The sequence below is a fragment of the Artibeus jamaicensis genome, unplaced genomic scaffold (genome assembly GCF_021234435.1).
Source record: "Artibeus jamaicensis isolate MK-2021 breed Jamaican fruit bat unplaced genomic scaffold, CSHL_Jam_final contig_76, whole genome shotgun sequence".
Classification (NCBI taxonomy): Eukaryota; Metazoa; Chordata; class Mammalia; order Chiroptera; family Phyllostomidae; genus Artibeus; species Artibeus jamaicensis.
In genome coordinates this window covers 25,273,674-25,288,145 of record NW_026521954.1, presented here as the reverse complement: position 1 = coordinate 25,288,145, position 14,472 = coordinate 25,273,674, and the positions used below count along the sequence as shown (strand labels likewise).

General features: G+C 55.9%; 1 protein-coding gene across 7 annotated transcripts in view; it reads right to left on the bottom strand.

Moving 5' to 3' along the window:
* The window catches only part of TBC1D14 (TBC1 domain family member 14), an 84,656-nt gene that overhangs the window by 18,696 nt on the left and 51,488 nt on the right, over positions 1-14,472 (bottom strand). For 6 of the 7 annotated variants that reach the window (XM_037126881.2, XM_037126880.2, XM_037126883.2 and 3 more), the window contains 4 exons: positions 7,208-7,326; positions 6,043-6,125; positions 4,081-4,198; positions 2,227-2,333 (listed from right to left, as the gene is read on the bottom strand). In XM_037126881.2, the coding sequence (XP_036982776.2) occupies positions 2,227-2,333; positions 4,081-4,198; positions 6,043-6,125; positions 7,208-7,326 (427 nt within the window). Of the gene's footprint in view, positions 1-2,226; positions 2,334-4,080; positions 4,199-6,042; positions 6,126-7,207; positions 7,327-12,908; positions 13,013-14,472 lie in introns of those variants that run through there. The other variant, XM_037126885.2, reaches the window with a different exon arrangement.

Genomic DNA, 14,472 nt, shown 5'->3' with positions numbered 1-14,472 from the left:
GAACGACCCTCAGCCTCATGAAGGACCCGACTCACAGTCTGTGCTCGTCCGCACACAGAAGACGGCACAGCTGGGAACCACGGCTTCCTACCACTCTCATTACCCAGGAGGCAGCACACATCCTAATGCCAATGCTGCCGAGGGTGGGGCCACCAGCTGCAGGGTCTGGGGGCCTCTCGCTACTCTTGGCCTCCAGGACCAGGGCTCAGCCTGGACCATTTTGGCAGGAAAGGAAGGAAAACAACTGTGGGGCCTGACGCCTGGAAGCCACCTCCCAAACTCGCTGTGTGGCAGCTACCGCACAGACGCTGCTGCCTGGAGGTGAAGGCGGTACAAGACCCAGAACTCGAGTATCCACTGGTGTGCCTGCTGGGGCGGGGCTGTCAGAACAGGGGACTTCACCCAGTCAAGGCACATTCCTGGGTTGCAGGCCAGTTCCCTGCAGGCCAATTCCCAGCAGGGGATGTATGAAAGGCAACCATACATTGATGTTTCTCTCGCTCTCTCCTTCCCTTCCCCTCTAAAGATAAATAAATAAAATTAAAATGTTAATTTAAAAAAAAAAAAAAAGAACAGGGGACTTCACAGGCACCTGCGTTCTTATACTGGCTTTACAGACACAGCAGGACTAAGACTCCGTGGGATCCGGGAAGGCGGCATCCATCCACCCATTCGCTCATCCATTCACTTGTTCGACAAACACTTCTGAGGGCCAGTCCTGTGCAGAGAGCCACGCGGAACCCTGGGACAGAGTGGACAACACAACAGGGGAGGCCCGGCTTCCCGAGTGCTGGTAATAGTGCAGGCAACGGACATCCAGCAGCTGATCATAGAAGAAAGACGCCACTTATAGAAAACGAGGCAGTATCAGGATTTAAATTCTCAAGACATGTGACTGACTACCTAGATTGAGTCATTCATTAGCTGTTTAGCCTAGTCTATCAACGATGTGGTCCACAGAACATTTTAATTTACATGAAACCATGCAGGCACTGGTGAGGACCCACAGGTAAGTGTGCGTGTGCATGCACGCACACACACACATTCCTCCGTGTGACATGCAGCTGGCTCAGTTAGAGCTGTTGACAGTTTAAGAAACTTTCAATAACAAGGACTAAAACAACTGATCACCCACTCCTCCAACCTCTGCTTCTGGGGCTGCTTTGAAAACCCACGCGTTTGTTTGCACATGTCACATGGCACGCTTCTCAAGTTTGGACGCTCAGTTTTCCACAGGCATGGACCAGCCACAAGTGGAGCTTTGAGGAGCTCGCTCTCAACACAGGCCAGTCACCGCCCGGCCAACCAGCTGGTGGGGTTCGAGGCGGAACAGGCCGATGGGCCCAGCAGCCATCACGGGGTGGGAACCATGATGACATGAACCAAGTACCCAGAGAAGACACAGATCAATCTATTTTAAACTCAGGGTCTTCCACCATCAACTCCATCGACTCCACAAGCACTTACTGGGTACAAATAACATAAAGACAACAAGGAAGGCGCCTCCATCCCCCGCAGACAGGGAGGAAAAAAGAACAAAGCAACAGCCACCCGTGACTCAGCGCTTGGTCACAGCCTGTGAGCCCCTGGCCTGGTTCTCACCAGGGCATGGTGCTGGGCACAGAGCGGGAGTGAGCAAAGCACACGCAGATGGAACGCACGCATGTGGCCGGACAGACAGCCCGCCCTAGCAAAGTGAGTCCGCCGCTCATCTCCCTGCCGACACTTGAGCTACCAGAACCTCAAGCACCCACTCGAGTGTGCTGTGTTGACCCCCTAGAGGTGCTTATACATAAGCTCCCTGGGAAAAAAGGCTGCAAAAAGCCAACAATGCCCTGAACATGGCCCGCACCTCTCCTCCCTTCCCCCTTGCATCCTGCTCAAGGCTTGCCTTCTTCGGAGCTCGGAGAAGAGATCCTAACAAACTGCTCACTCATGCTATGACCATGACATCACACCCACAGGTGCTGCCACGGCTCTTCTGGGAAGCTGGTAGGTGTCAGGGAGAAGGCTAGCGACCGCTCTGAGCCACCAGGTAAATGAGGTGCTGGGAGTGAGCCCAGGCCCTCCAACGGTCCCTGTTCCAGAAAGACACAGTCGTCTCTCAGGAGTCACAGCTGCATGGCAATGCTTCCCTTTCTTCCTACCAGGGAAGACAGGACAGAAGATGCCCCAGGACCCACAAGGAAGGGGGTTCCCCAAGCCTACGATCACGCAAGCGCTCACCATGGGTGATGTTCAACTCGTTGCCGATGGCCAAGCTCCAGACTCTGCCTCTCACGCTGGGAGGGATCCCCTGCCACCACAGGTCTCGCACTTTCCTTGAGCACCACCTGGACACAAAGGAAACATGCGGTTGTGAGTTTGTTGTCACTGAAGAAGCACCTGCTTGAGTGCCCAGCCCCAAACCACAGGAGCAGGTCATGCACAGGAGTATGGTGAGGCCCTGGCCCCCAGGGGGCCGACAGTCCAGCATTCCAGAGACCAGGAGATCAATGACTAGCCCCACTGGGCACCTACAGTGACAGGCACATCAAGGACACTGCCCGAGCAGAGAAGGGGCCACCAACCAGAGGGGCTTAGGGCTCTATCCTGGACAATGGGCAGTGGTTTAAGCAGATGAAGGCAGGGAAGGACTTTCGGAGCACAAGGCGCAGCAGCAGAAACCGACCCCACTGCTGCAGGAGTTGCTAACAGCTGTGGGGCGGGAGAGGCCTGCGCGGAGCTGCAGGCATAGGCGCAGGGCGGCCACCTTGCTCCCTCCTGCACAGGGGGAGCATTCAGGGACAGCTGTCCCACTGGAATGGCAGCAGTGAACCCTGCAAACTCAGAACGTTCTCAGTTGCCAAAGCTGTGGAGGTCGGCTGCGCATGGTGACGCATGCTGCCTGCAGACGGGCGTGGAGGTGCTGGAGGCTCCCCGGTGCCTCTCAGCACCGCTCGGTGTGGAGAGCACGGCCGAGGCTGCAGAGCAGGTCTGCACCCGACTGCGACTCCACGCTTCTCTGGGACCCCGAGGAGCACCCCTCCTCCTCTCTGGCACGGAGCTGGGGAAAGCCCCCTGGAGGGCTGTTGTGGAGGTCAGCGGCTGACGCCCAGGGGCACGGCCCGGTGCCCGACACCCAGCTGGCGTGCTGCACAGAAGCTGCTGACGGTACAACATCTGGACTACACCGAGCACTGTTGGTGTGGGAGGGACGGGGTGGGCTCTGCAGCCACACGGGGAGATGTCCCGGGGCCTCTGAAGACCTCAACTCTTGTCACTGGGTCCCATTTGAGAAAAAGACTGTTTCCTGACCACGCCCAGCCTGCCCAATAAAGGCACTGCCTGGAAAAGCAGGCTCCAGGAAAGGCTGGACTTCCCAGTGCACATCCTCAACGAGGCCATCTGACTCCTGCAATGAGGTTGAGTGACACCTGGGTAAGTGCCAGGAGGAAGGCCACCCCATCGTGACAGGTGGTTCAAGCTGAAAGGGACAAGTGCAGGAGGGAGACTGGTACCCACACTCCCATCGGCACTTGTTGTCCACACAGTGCCTTATGCCTGCTGAACCACAGGGAGAAATGGTCTACAGCTGTCCCTCGGATACAAGGACGACAGCAGCTGCCAGACTCTGCTGGGTACTGGCCACTGGGGGCTGTCCTCAGACAGAGGACGACCGAAGCAGCATATCCAGGGAGTCTCCTCCAGTCACCGGGACAGGAAGTCTTCCCCACGAAGACTAAGCGTTAAAGAACGAAGAGCTGGCAGAGAAGCTCCCGGGCAAGGGCACTGCAGGCGCAGGCAGGGAACGTGCAAAGGCCCTGTGGCTCCCCATGAGAGGGCCCCATCAGAGGGAAGGAGAGGGAAAAAGGTGAGGCCCAGGGGAGGGAAGGAGTTCAAACTCTACACCGTCACAGGGGGTGTGAGAGACCACTCTGGCCGCTGGGCGGATGAGTTAAAGAGGGCAGGGGAGCTGTCACAGGACAGGTAAGGCCCAGTGGGGCCTGAGCCACGGCAGGGGAGCTGACGCTAGGTCATGTCATCAGAGGCAGCACTGGGACCCACAAGCAGCACAGCTGCCTGCTCCGCAAGGCTTACACGGTCTCCCAGTGGGGCAGGACCTCATTGTTCCACGTGAGGGCCGCATTCCCGATGCTCTCCTCCAGCCTGCACCTCTCCTCCAGCTGCTTCTTTCTCCGCCGGGCCTCCTTCAGCTCTGGGACCACAGTGGAAAACAAGAAGGAAACGCCCGTTAGCCGGGCTCCACCGCGCGAGCCAGGCGGCTTTTCTCAAAGTCACGCAGCACGGACCCCCAGAGAAGGCACTGATGGCAGATGTGGGAGCCCCCCGGGATGACTTCTGCCGCGCGGGGTCTGGAGCGCTAGGGCGCGCTCCATCTCTGAGTAGGGTGCCGTTCCTACAGAAAGGTATCCGAATAACATGAGACCGGTCACCAAGCAGACAGACCCACAGCTGCCACCTCCGTCGGACCCCAGGCCTCACCAGACCCCGGCAGCACCCTGCACGCCCGCCCGGCCCCACCCAGCACAAGCACAGCTCCCAGTGGGAATGGCAGCTCCGAGAAACACCGTGCATTTTACCCACATACACTTCCTTGTATTTTTTATTGCAGTAAAATACGCAGAACGTAAAATTGACCATTTTAAGTACACAATCCGTGGCATTAAGCACCCTCACAATGTCATACGACCAACGCCAACATCACCTCCGGAATGTTCCCGTCTTCCCAGAGTGAAACTGCACCGACTGAGCTCTAACTCCCCACCGCCTCCTCCCCTGCCCGGCGACACCACTCTACCCTCCATCTGCGGTTCTGCTACTCCCAGGACCCCACGGAGGCGAGGTCACACACCGTCTGTCCCTCGTGACCGGCGCGCAATGTCCTTGAGGTTCGCCCATGTTAAGGCCTGTTCCAGGATTTCCTTACTTTTTTGGTAAAGATTTTATTTATTTTTAGAGAGAGGGGAAGGGAGGGAGAAAGAGAGAGAGAGAAACATCAATGTGAGATACACTGATGGGTTACCTCTCACACGCCCCCAACTGGGACCTGCCCAGCAACCCAGGCCTGTGCCCTGACTGGGAATCGAACCTTCGACCTTTTGGTTCCCAGGCCAGTACTCAATCTGCACCAAATACGGCAAGAATTCCCTTACTTTTTAAGGCTGAGTAACATTCTAGTGTATGAAAAGACACATTATGGCCCTGGCTGGCGTAGCTCAGCAGATTGAGCGCGGGCTGCGAACCAAAGTGTCACCAGTTCGATTCCCAGTCAGGGCACATGCCTGGGTTGCAGGCCAGGTCTCCAGTGGGGGCCGCATAAGAGGCAACCACACATGGATGTTTCTCTCCCTCCCTGCCCCTCTAAAAGTAAATACATGAAATTTTTTTAAAAAAGACACATTATGTTTGTCACATATTCTTTTTACACATCCGAAAATCATAGGACGTTGCAAGGGATTTTCCAAACCCTGTCACTGTCACATCTTACGAATAAAGAAGACAGCCCTGAGGGAGAGAGATTCGCCTGCCGCTGCAGGCCGAGGCTTTCTCAAATCCAGCATTTTCCCCTGAACCCGTGATTCTCAACCTTTCTCGTCTCGTGGCACACGTCATAACTAAAATCCTGTGACACACCAGGAAATGTATTTTTGGCCAATCTGACAAAAAGCATGACACTCGCACCAGACACGTACGCTGTGCCGGCCGCCAGGCCTGCGCCCGACGGTCCAGGGGCGAGGCCAGACCCTCGGCCAGTTGTTGGGGGTCACGTGTCCTGAACACCCTCGCGGCCCCGGCGAGAGCCGCCGCCCTGAACAGCCCGCGTTCCAGGGCGAGCGCAACACGTTATTCCCTTGAGCACAGTTACCAGGAGTCGTGTAAGCAGAAGCACACGTTTTTGGTGGAAAATTATAAATTTCAAAACACTGAAGTGTTCAACACAGTTCGGGCTCCAGGGCCCCAGATGGGAAGGAGGAGACACCCAGAAAGACGCGGGACCTCGGGCGCCTCCCACGCCGGACGCGCGGCGAGCGCCCTCACCTCGTTTTTTGGCCTGAACCACCATCTCTTCGTATTGCTGCCTGTGTCTCTGGGCTTCCTCGGCTGGCTTCGCCGGGAGGTTTCTTGAAAGAAAACAAATGATTGTTTGCTGTGATGACTATCAAATACGATTGTTTGAAAAACAAAACTTGAAGCATTATTTACTAAAAAAAATTGGAAAGCCCAAAGACTGAAAACTAAATACCCCGAGATGACGAGGACACAGCTCTTTTGTAAACTAAAACTATTTTCTTACAAAAGTAAAATGAGCTTATGTGAGAAACCTGAAATAAAAAGATTAGAGAGAAGTAACAACTGCCCATAATTCCAAATAGAGATAACACTTCAGATGCTTTCCACGGCTTCCACAGAAACCCTGACGGGACCGGGGACCCCAACAGTGGCCAGCAGCACCGGGGGTGGGCCCCAGGCGCGAGCTCCGCCCCCTGGCCGGTTCGTCATGCGCCAGTGTCATGTCAGCTCTGGCCATCAATCTCTGCTTTCCATTTTGTTTGCTCACTTATTTTTAAGCCTCGCTCAAGGATTTGCTTTTACTGATTTTGGAGAGAGGAAGGGAGAGAGAGAAACATCAGCCAGCTGCTCCCTGTATGTGCCCCCCCTGGGGATCGAACCCACCACCTTCTGGTGCACGGGACGCACTCCCACAGAGCCAGCCAGTTGGAGCTGGCTCATCGGCAGCTTCATTTTTACACACAAACATGTACCTCAGTTCTAAGCATGTGCATGTGATGGGCAACAACACACCCTAAAAAATAAAACGCATGCTCCCTTTCAGAAATGTGTCGTCCATCAAACAGGTAGACACCAGAGGAGGGACTTGCTAAGAACACCGGTTCCTGCAGACCCCACACCGCCCAGCTGGCTGGTCCAGGCATCGCTCCTCCTGCAATACTGGGGTGTCCCCCAAACACCCAGGTCCCAGTACGCTGCTGGTGTCTGCTTTCAGTTACAATCCAGTCTATAGTTTTTAACAGCTACTTAAGTATTCTTAAGTGCTAAACAGGAAATAAAGAGCGACTTGGCATTTTTAATGAGTGCTGTGGCTTACTCTTCGTCCCTCTAATTCTCTCCTAACGAGAGCGGACCCTTTAGCAAGGCGCGCTCATCCCCCGCCGCATACACCCCGCGGCCCCTGAGGACTCACGCCGGTCTGTCTTCCAGGATGAGCGCGGTGGTGGACAGCGGCTCGAAATCGAGGTTCTTCCTCACATTCTGCTTCGGGGAGGGTGGCTTGCAAGGTGGTCCCGCCTTGTCTTCATATTCCTAGGACAAAGGAACCAGGGTGAACTCCAGGCCAGACCAACTCTGATAGGATGAAGCCCTTCTGAAAGCAGAAGTTTTTTGTTGTGAAGTTCTTTAAGGTGATTTCGAAGATCATGGGCTGAAATATCTCTTGCTATTCAAAAGCAAGAAATACCCAGGAAAGGGGCCGGATAGCTCTGTAGTTTAGGCCCTCACATGCTGTGTGAGGACAGCAGACTTCCCACGCTGGTGGGGAAGTTACCACGGACCTTGCTGTCCCAGCTGCCCACGGGGCTTCCTGAGGGCCCACAAGCACTGCCTCGGGTCTCCTGTGCTTCTCCTGGGGCAGGGCCATGTTTTCTGGACACTGTCAACTTTAACTGACCATTGTAGCAGCCACTGGGAACCTCAGAGCCAGACCAAGGGCCGAAGCTGGCACTCAGTTGGCCCCCGCCTCGTCTCACACAGCCCACCCCGACCTCTAACCCACATCCTGCATCCCGTTGGAAGGATATTTGTTAGCCTCTAAATCTTCACTGAAATGAGAAATGGTTTACAATTTTTTGCATGAGGATGATGAAAGCTGTTTCATTTTCTTAAACCAGAAGCATAAAAAAAGAAATCTTGAACATCTGTGTATGAAACCATGCTCGCGAGCTGTTATATAAATAACCACACCACGCCCTGGAAATGTAAAAGCAGCGCCTGTACGACCAACCAGATGGCAAAAGCTCAGTCACTCCTGCGGACCCACACTGCAAGTGCTCCACCAGAAGAGTTCCGGAGAGCCAAGCAAGCTGGTGCCGCAGAGTCCGGCTTCTGAAACTATGGGTGTGAGCATGCGTGCACCCTCAGCCCTCTGCAAGTTAAAAAAACCCACAACGCTTTCTTGTTTCCTATTACAGACTAAGCTTTGGAACCTTCCCTGAGACCAGGCAGTCTACGTGGAAGACAGGCACACACATGTGCAGCTCACCAAAGACGGAAATAACTGTTCCAGATAACAACAGAGGCAGCATCATGAGTGAAAAGTGATTAATTGCTAAATGAATTTTATTGACACCAGCTGCCAAGGAGGGTACTACTGGTAAGATTATTTGGCAAACAATTATTCTTAGACAGAAAGGCCTATGGAGGTTTCCGCAAGCAGCAAGGAAAACCATCTCCAAACAGGCAGGCGATGGGAAGGAGCGCCCCACGGAGCGGGCGGCTGGGGTGGTTTCTGTCCTTCTGGGTGTGCGGCTCTGCGTGTCTCAGCACAGCTGACCCTGACTTCCCGGGGCTCCACCAGAGGGCTACCATGACCCCCACGGACCGAACACAGGTGGCAGGTGCCCTTTCCCACCGAGTGAAACCTCCAAGCCCGTATGAGTGCCAGGTACGCAGCTGCAGCCCCGCCAGCCATCAGAAAGCTTCGGACCTAGTGCCTGCGTGTCAAAACCTTGAATTTTACAAGAAATGCACCCAAAGCTGTGTGCTGAGAATGAGCCCAGGCCTGTAGTGTCCAAAAAAGAATCAGAAATGAACACCCCATGCAGTTCGGTCCACTCACCACCAACCTTGGTCTAGTGAACTGCACTTTCAGGCCTGAAGGTTCCAGCACACACATAGGACGCCTGGAATCCAAACGCCCATTTCCATGTGCTTCTGCACGCATCACATGTGCCGCCGTCTCATTGTGTCCCCCTAACAAGCTCCGTGGCAAGGTCAGCCCATTTTATACGTAGCAGCTGACTGCTCTCAAGGACACAGGCAGCAGGGCGGCCTAGGGCACCAGGATGGGCAGAGGCTGCTAAGGCTACCAGCACAGCCCCTGGCACAGAGAAACACCAACCTGGTTGCTGGGGGCCACGCCCTTCTTCCCATCAGACCTGACAACTGACTGGGGCAGAAAAGATGCTCTGGGGCCAGATACCAGTCAGGAGCCCGGTAAGGCCCGCGAACAGCATGCACAGGAAAAGAAAAAGTGCATTAAAGGCCTGACTCAGGACCAGCACAGTGCGCCGTCTGCGGCTGCAGCTCAGGAGCCCTGTACTAACAGACGTCAGCAGTCAAGGGCATCAGACACCCTGAGTACAACTCCCCCCCCCCCCCCCCGCCCCAGCCTCTGAGAGAGAAGCTGCCACCGTCCCCATGTCACAGATGGGACGGCCCAGAGACGGAAAATGACTCACACCTCTGGGGAGCTGGGATCAGAAGCCCAGCCAGCACCCAGATCTGCAGCCAAGCTTCTCCAGGACAGCCGTTTTCCAGCGTGGTCCAGGGGTTATTTAATCACTCACACTCAGTCTAAGAAAGCTTTTAACTATGAACAGAAGCCTGTGGTACTGAATGTGGTGCACATGCTCACATTTTAACCACACAGAGCATCGTATGACTTTTAGAAAGTAGAGGAGGCCTGGCCTGCCTATGCTGGAAACCCCAGGGAAAGCCTTTCCAAAGTTCGAGGCAGCATGTCAGAGTATGAGTGGCACCGGAAGTTATTGCAGGTCCTGCTCCAAAGCCAGTTCTCCTATAGCTGTCTAGAGGTCAACAGCGAGCTGTTTTCAATCCAGACAAACCAACTTCAGAACCAAGAAAGAGGACCGTTCCCTCTAAAGGTCCTTGAGGGGAATGGAGGAACAGAGGCAGATGAGATGTCTGTGGAAAAACACAGGGTCAGTGTGTGATGTGGCAAGTACTGGGGCTTTGGAAGAAATCTTAGCTCCAAGTCCTGGCTCTTGATCTCAGGCAAATCCTCTTGCTTCCAGCTGGGCCTCTGCTTCCTCGCTGTAAAGTGAGAGCCACTGTGAGGGCCCTATGACGAGAGGACAGGCATCAATGACCATCCGCTGAGATCCCAGGCCTATTCGGCACCAGACAACTGTGGCGAAGCCCTGGCCTGACCCATCACTGCAAAGTGTCTTCTCTGCTCCAGACCCTCACGGGGTTGAGCTCCGAAGTCCTTAGTTTAAACAATGTGACAATGCCCTTCATTGCTGTGCTCAGCAGAAGCCCCACGCACTCATCAGTGCAAACTGCCCATTCAAACGACGGCAAGGGACTCGATGCCCTGTTCCAGAGGGCATTTAGAACAGCGTTCTTTGACAGTCTCGTGGCCAAGCAGTTTAAGTGGTCAGGCCAGCATTAAGAGAACAATGAAAAGTATCAGAGCGCACACAGTAAGGCCAGTTTGTCTCAGGTCTGCACCCAGTTCTAGCCATGCGCTGAGTCTCAAACGGCCTAATGGGGTGGGGGTGGGGGCTGTCTCATCAAAAACGTTCACAAGGCGCTAACTGGGAAGCACAGCAGGTCAAGTCCATGCCCCAAGTAGTCCAGCATGTATCCTGCTGGAAGAGAAGATCAACACCAATGAGACAGCAGCCAGCAAAGCCTGCTGCACTTAACCAGGGGCCAGGATGTGGGTGGGGGTGGGCCGGGCGACCCGGTGAAAAGTCAGGGAGAACCGGGAAGCGAGAGCAAGTGAGCAGGACCCCAGCTCCACACAGAGGCCATGAGCAGAACAGCCCATGAGATTTGGCAGCAGGGGAAAGACGGAAAGGGCCTCACCTGTGAGGGGACCACATGGGCCCAGCACGTTGGGAGACCCTCGGGACCCAGCCTTTAAGAGCCCACTCTAGTAGGGGCAAGTGAGATGCCAGCAGAGGCCAGGAACCCGGGTAATGGAAGCCGCCACGGAGCCTGTGGGGAGACATTGGCCGGCAAGTGATACGGCAAGAGCTAAGGCGTTGGAAGCAAAATCTTAGCTCCAAGTGCTGGGGTCAGGCCGCCGACAGAGGGGAACAGAGGACAGTGTCAAACCAAGGCTGCCGGCTGAGTGGACGGAGGACTGGCAGTCAGGCCGTGAGGGGGCGTTCACCCGACAGCACAACCGGCAGCCAGGAGGCGCTCCCGAGTGGGCTTTTCCCGGGGTCGGTGGGCGCACTTCCAGCAGAGAGAGTCCGATGCACTCTAGACTTTCAGGCCCCGACCACGATCTGCTGAGAGCTGGCGAACAAGGAGGGCGCAGGGTCTGCAGCCTGCGTGTCATCCGAGCAGTGCTCAAGGCGAAGACAAGGGCGCCAGATTCCCAAGCGAAGTACTCAGCCTGCCAGTTAAGAAAGAAAAAGGCCTACCTCGACAGGCGTGTTTTAAGAGAACAAAGAAGAGACCTGGGCTCTCACCTGATGGAGGAAGCGCACTCCTGGCAGCCTGACCAGAGGGGCTGTGCGTGCTGCGTGCAGGACTGGCGAGAGCAGAAGGGACGCCCAGCCCGCCACCAGGCTGGCCTGGGGAAGTCCCCTGGCTTCTGGGAATGCGGCCTCAGCCAGAAGGGGGCAGGGGCACCACTGGAAACCCGGCCTTGTGCCTGACTCAGCTGTGTGCAGTGTCAGAATGAGCCTCGTAAAGCAACTCCTGGGGGTTCTGGGGGCGGGTCTGCAATCAAGCATGGCGGGCAACTCCCTGCGGCACCTCCCAGAGGACGGCACTGGCCAGCCTCCGAGGCAGCCCAGCGCCTGTGCACAGCCTGCGGGGGAAGCGCTGGGGGAGGGCAGCCAGCCTGCGTCTGAACCTGCACCACCGGGACCAGCAGCCTGACCTGGGGCACATCCCTCCACCCTCCCAAGCCTGTTTCTTCACCTATTAAGTGGGAAGCCTGAATGAGAACAGATCGGTGCAGACATGTGGCCATAGCAGTGCCCAGACAATGACAGGCAGTGTTAATCACTGTCCTTGCATTACTACACAACTGCTTTCCACAGCGTTTCCCATTAAGAGCACTTAATGGGGCTGAAGACGCGGTGAGGGGGAAGCCCTAGAACACTGCGGCCGGTTTCACACTGACATTTCTTCCGAACGATTCTGGGGTGAGACCTGCTCTGTTCTACCATCTTCAGTGGGGACAGGGGCCTGTGCAGGTCTTATGAATGCCTGGCTTCCAGAAAGATGCCCAGGGGACCACTGAGGCTTGACCTCGCACTGAGAAGGAGCCTTCAGAACCTGAGGGGTCCTCAGGCTTCAATGCCCCGGCTCCCCGCAGGCACTGTTCTCCCAGAAAGCATGCTCTAAGTGACTGAAGTGTCGGGGCCTTTCCTACTGGGCACACTCCTCACAAACCCTCTAAACACCAAAGTTACAAAGTGGACAGATGGGGGTCGTGCACTCCAACCAAACTGTGGGTTTCAACAAGCCTGGCTGCTCTTGAAACCCCATCGCCTTGGTCCAGGGCACTGTCTGATCATCAGAAAGGTGATCCTCTGCCAGGATCACCAACAAGGCCTCGCTGGCCTCCAAGAAGGATGCCTGGCCCAGACTGACCTGAATCTGAAGACAGGATGCGATCGAATTCTGGGTGGTAAGAATTAGGATCGCAGGGTGCACTGGCCCGCCCTCTCACAATTTCGAATCACACCCGTTAAAACGGAACCCTGTTAGAACATTCTATGGAATCAGAGACACAAAGCTAGGCAGGAAGGAGCAATGCACACTGCGCGGCCCGAGCAGGCTCAGCTCGCTGGAACAGAAGAACCTGACACCCATGCACCCGGCGCACCCGCGGCGGAGCCTCAGGCCGGTGACGGACTAGACCCCTCGCAGCATCGCGGATGGCAGGCCCCACTCACCATGAACACCGTGGGCTCAGAGGCGCGTGGCTGGTGGCTCCATTCCCGGCGGGCGAGCAGGCAGCTCAAGCGGCAGCAGGGCCTTGGGGCGGCGGCGGGCTCGGTGGGCGGGGGCGGCAGCCTGCTCAATCGAGCGCAGATGCGGCGCAGCCGGCCGATCCGCGTGCTCCGCGTCGGCCCGTCAGGCCTGGCTCGAGGGGACACTGGGCGCTGGGGACCTCTGGGGACCGCTGGGGACCGCGCAGGGGCGTGGCTGTTAGAACCAGGCTTCCTAGTCCTGCCGGGTCGGGAGGCCAGCGGCTCCACCGGGCTCGGAGCATCGCATTGGGCTGTGGTCTCCGCACAGACCTCTGGCTGGAGGGCGACGTTCCTACGGGGAGGCAGCGAGCGCCGAACGCAGGCATACTGCAAAGCTTGGCTTTGTTCGCCACTTAAGAAAGAGAAACGTACATTTCTGAGATGCACTCCCACAAGCGACTAATGCTGGTAACCGGGGGTAGTGGGGTGGTCAGGAGCAATTTTTATATTCCCTCGATCCTCCTGTGGGTCATGTGTTTTCTACAGTAAGATTAATTCAATCAGAAAGTCAGGGACATGCAAAAGTGCATACTGACAGAGATCTGACTACTGACTGCTCATCAAAACTAACAGTGCGCTTCAAACGAGAGCATTCACTGTTTGTGAACTACTTCTCCACTTTAAAAATGTTTAAAATATGTGCAACTATTTCTGGCCCACCCACGGGTCCAACGTTGGAGGACTGAAGGAACTGGGTCTGAGACACCACAAGACCCTCCTGGGACGGAAATTCACAAGTCCCCAGACTGGGCTACACTCAGCTGCTCTCTGGACACACAGCTTTGCCAAATCGCCACGAGAAACTCCTTTCCTCAGGTGAAGCCTGTGCTGCCCGCAGGCTATAATCAGAGGCAGTGGAGAAACAGTCTCCTCAATCACCCGGGAGAGGGTTGTCTTGTCTGGTTCAACACACACCTCCCACATTCCCACCTGCCCAAGCGAAATAAAACACACACATCCACCAAAAGAGCTGCACAAACACCCCCAGAAGCACTGCTCCTAAGGGCCCAACACCTGAGATGAGGCAAACACGGCTGCTGCCTGAAGAATGGACGCACGGCAGGGACACGGGTGGGAGAGCAGCACCGTGGATGCACGTGGCTGCAGCCGAGGCACCGGGCGAAGTCGAAGACCCAGAGGGAAGGTAACGTGTGTGGTTCCATTTATGTGGAATTTCCCGCAAAGACAGAGCTCTGGTGAGAGAGCAGGCTGGTGTCGGCCTGCAGCCGGGGGTGGAGCAGCCCTGCTGCGAACAGGCGGGAGGGGCGTTTCCGAGGGGCGAACGTGCTGAGGCCAGGTCGCAGTGACAGGCGTGTGACTGCCTAAGTGCACAGAAAGTCACCGCACAGGGACCACAGTGCATTTCATGGTGTCGTAACTGTGCTTCGATGAAGCCATTCTTAAGAAGTAATGGGGTATAAAGGGAGGTAGGGGGTGGGGGTAGAAATGGAGACAGCTGTGCTTGAACAGCAATAAAAAAAGTAAT